This window comes from Nicotiana sylvestris, chromosome 10 (assembly GCF_000393655.2).
Source record: "Nicotiana sylvestris chromosome 10, ASM39365v2, whole genome shotgun sequence".
Lineage (NCBI taxonomy): Eukaryota > Viridiplantae > Streptophyta > Magnoliopsida > Solanales > Solanaceae > Nicotiana > Nicotiana sylvestris.
This window is the reverse complement of record NC_091066.1, coordinates 116775465-116779320: the sequence shown is the minus strand read 5'-3', so window position 1 is coordinate 116779320 and position 3856 is coordinate 116775465. Positions and strand designations below refer to the sequence as shown.

The 3856-nt window shown below is 45.6% G+C and overlaps 1 protein-coding gene across 1 annotated transcript; it reads right to left on the bottom strand.

The window, feature by feature from the left end:
* Positions 1–2690: 2690 nt before the first annotated feature.
* Positions 2691–3176, bottom strand: LOC138879845 (uncharacterized). Its single transcript, XM_070159484.1, has one exon. It carries the CDS (start codon positions 3174–3176, stop codon positions 2691–2693), a length of 486 nt encoding a protein of 161 aa, XP_070015585.1.
* Positions 3177–3856: the final 680 nt, after the last annotated feature.

Below are 3856 nucleotides of genomic sequence, written 5' to 3'. Positions count from 1 at the left end.
TAGACACATACCTGTAGTGGTGAAAAGATGACGGTAACACCTGCGCATATCCTGTTTGGTTTCCTAGGTCGCCTCCTCGACCGGCTGACCCCGCCACTAAACCTTCACTGATGCAATGTTCTTTGACCTCAGCTTCCGAACCTGCCTGTCCAATATTGCCACTATCTCCTAAACACAAGATAGATCCTTGTCCAACTAGACTGAACTGAAATCCAACACGTGCGATGGATCGCTGTGATACTTTCGGAGAATCGAAATATGAAATACCAGATGAACTCCTACCAAGCTGAAAGGTAAGGCAAGCTCATAAGCAACCTCCCCAACACGTCTCAATATCTCAAAAGGACCAATAAACCTCATACTCAACCTTCCTTTCTTCCCAAATCTCATAACGCCCTTCATAGGCGAAACCCGAAGCAGAACTTGCTCTACAACCATATAAGAAACATCACGAACCTTGTAGTCTGCGTAACTCTTTTTTCTGGACTGGGTTGTACGGAGTCTATCCTGAATCACCTTAACCTTCTCCAAAGCATCTTGAACCAAGTCTGTGCCCAATAATCTAGCCTCACGCCACTCAAACCAACCTACCCGGGATCTACACCGTCTACCATACAAGGTCTCATACCGTGCCATCTGAATGCTGGACTGATAGTTATTGTTGTAGGGAAACTCCGCCAGTGGAAAGAACTGATTCCAAGAACCTCCAAACTCCATCACGCACGCACAAAGCATATCCTCAAGAATCTGAATAGTGCGCTCGGACTGTCCGTCCATCTGGGGGTGAAATGATGTGCTCAACTCCAGACGATTACCTAACTCATGTTGTACGACCATCTAGAACCGTGATGTGAACTGAGTACCTCAGTCTAAAATGATGAAAACTAGAATACCATGCAGGCGAATAATCTCTTGGATATAAATCTCTGCCAATTGCGCTGAAGAATAGGTAGTACACACAGGAATGAAGTGTGTGGACTTGGTCAGCCGATCTACAATCACCCAAATAGCATCAAACTTTCACAAAGTCCATGGTAGCCCAACTACGAAGTCCATGGTAATCTACTCCCACTTCCACTATGGAATCTCTATCTACTGAAGCAACCCACCCGGTCTCTAGTGCCCATACATTACCTGCTGAAAATTGAGACATCGAGCTATAAACCCAACTATATCCTTCTTCACCCGCCTTCACCAATAGTGTTGCCTCAAATCCTGGTACATCTTTGCAGTAGCCGGATGAATGGAATACCACGAACTATGGGCCTCCTCTAAAATTAACTCCCAAAGCCCATTGACATTGGGTACCCATACCCAACCCTGCATCCTCAATACCCCGTCATCACCAATAGTCACATTTCTGGCATCACGATGCAGAACCCTACCCTCGAGGACTAGATAATGACGGTCATCATAATGATGCTCCCTGATACGATCAAATAAGGAAGACCGAGCGACTACGCAAGCTAGAACTCGACTGGGCTCCGAAAGATCCAATCTCACAAACTAGCTGGCTAAGACTTGAACATCCATCGCCATGGGCCTTTCCACTGCTGGTAAATAAGCCAAACTATCCAAACTCTCCGCCCAGCGACTAAAAGAATCGGCCACCACATTGGCCTTGCCCGGGTGATACAAGATAGTGATATCATAGTCCTTCAGCAGCTCTAACCACCTCCTCTGGTGCAAATTAAGATCCTTTTACTTGAAAAGGTGCTGCAAACTCCGGTAATCAGTATAGATCTCACAAGGAACACCATACAAATAATGACGCCAGATCATCAATGCGTTGACAATAGTAGCTAACTCGAGATCATGGATAGGATAATTCTTCTCATGTACCTTCAACTGTCTAGATGCGTAGGCAATCACCCTACCGTCCTACATCAATACCGCTCCAAGGTCAATCCCCGAGGCATCACAATAGACAGTATAAGACCCCCGAACCTGTAGGCAATACCAAAACTAGGACTGTAGTCAAAGTTGTCTTGAGCTTCTCAAAGCTCAACTCACACTCTTCCGTCCACTAGAACGGAGCACCCTTCTAGGTCAGTCTGGTCATAGGTGTTGTAATAGATGAAACCCCCTCAACAAATCGACAGTAATAACCCGCCAAGCCAAGAAAACTGCGGATCTCTGTAGCTGAGGATGATCTGGGCCAACTTTGCACTTCTTCCACTTTCTTCAGATCCATCTATATACCCTCACTCGGTACCACGTGGCCCAAGAATGCCACAGAATCCAACCAAAACTCACATTTTGAGAACTTTGCATATAACTTCTTTTCCATAAAAGTCTGAAGCACTGTCCTCAGGTGCTACTCATGCTCCTCCTGACTCCGGGAGTATACCAGAATATCTTCAATAAAGACAATGATGAACGAGTGAAGATATGGCCGAACACACTGTGCATTAAATGCATGAAGGCTTCTGGGGCATTTGTTAGCCAAAGTGACATAACAAGAAACTCGTAATGACCATACCGAGTCTTGAATAAAGTCTTTGGGATATATGGCTCCCGAATCTTCAACTGATGGGAACCTAAACGCAAGTCAATCTTAGAAAACACTCGTGTACCCTATAGCTAGTCAAAAAAATCATCAATATAAGGGAAAGGATATCGGTTCTTCACTGTATATTTGTTCAACTAGCAATAATCAATGCACATACGCATAGAACCATCCTTTTTCTTCACAAACAAGATAGGAGCACCCAAGGTGATACACTAGGCCGAATAAAACCCTTATCAAGCAAATCTTGTAATAGTTTCTTCAACTCCTTCAACTTAGGCGGGGCCATACGATACGGAGGAATAGAAATGGGCTGAGTGCCCGGCAAAAGATCAATGCTAAAACCAATATCTCTATCGGGTGGCATACCCCGAAGATCAGTTGCAAACACATCAGGGAAGTCCCATACTACTAGGACTGAATCAACTATAGGGGTATCAACACTAACCTCTATCACATAGGTCAGATACGCATCATACCCCTTCGAAACCATTCGCTGAGCCTTAGGGAAAGAAACAACTCTACAGGGAGTGTGATCTAAAGTGCCCCTCCACTCTACTCGCGATACACCTGGCATAGCCAGCGTCACGATTTTGATGTGACAATCAAGAGTAGCATAATGGGGCAACAACCAGTCCATGCCCAAGATAACATCAAAATCTACCATTCTAAGCAATAATAAATTGGCTTTGGTCTCAAAACCACTAAGAGCAACCAAACACAACCGATAAACCCGGTCTACAATAAGAGAATACCCCACAGGAGTAGAAACATAAATAGGGGACCTCAAAAAATCCTGAGATACGCCCAAATGCGGGGTAGAATAAGAAGACACATAAGAATAAGTAGAGCCTGTATTGAATAGAACCAATGCATCTCTGTGAGAAACCAGGACAATACCTGTGATAACAAAATCGGAGGCGACAGCCTCGGTACGGGCAGAAATGGCATAATATCTAGCCTGGCCTCCCCTATAGGACGACCTCTACTTCCCCGACCTCTACCTCGAGCCGGTGGGGTGGCAACTGGTATTGGAACCACAGTCTGGGAACTTTACGGAGCACGTTGTGGCTGAGGAATCTGTGAAGGTGCACCCCTCCTATGTGTGGGGAAATCCCTCGCCATATGGCATGTGTCACCACACTCAAACAAGCTCAAGGAGGACGTGGTCATTGTGACTGGCTCGGGCTAGGTCCGCTAGACTGACCACTTAAAGTATCTCGTGCAGGAGGCACACTAGATACTTGAGGTGTATAATAAGGCTCCTGAGGTCTAGGAGGAGCTGGAATACCACTGGCTGCTGAAAGAGATGAATGAGCGGGGTGACTCATATAACCCCTACCATGA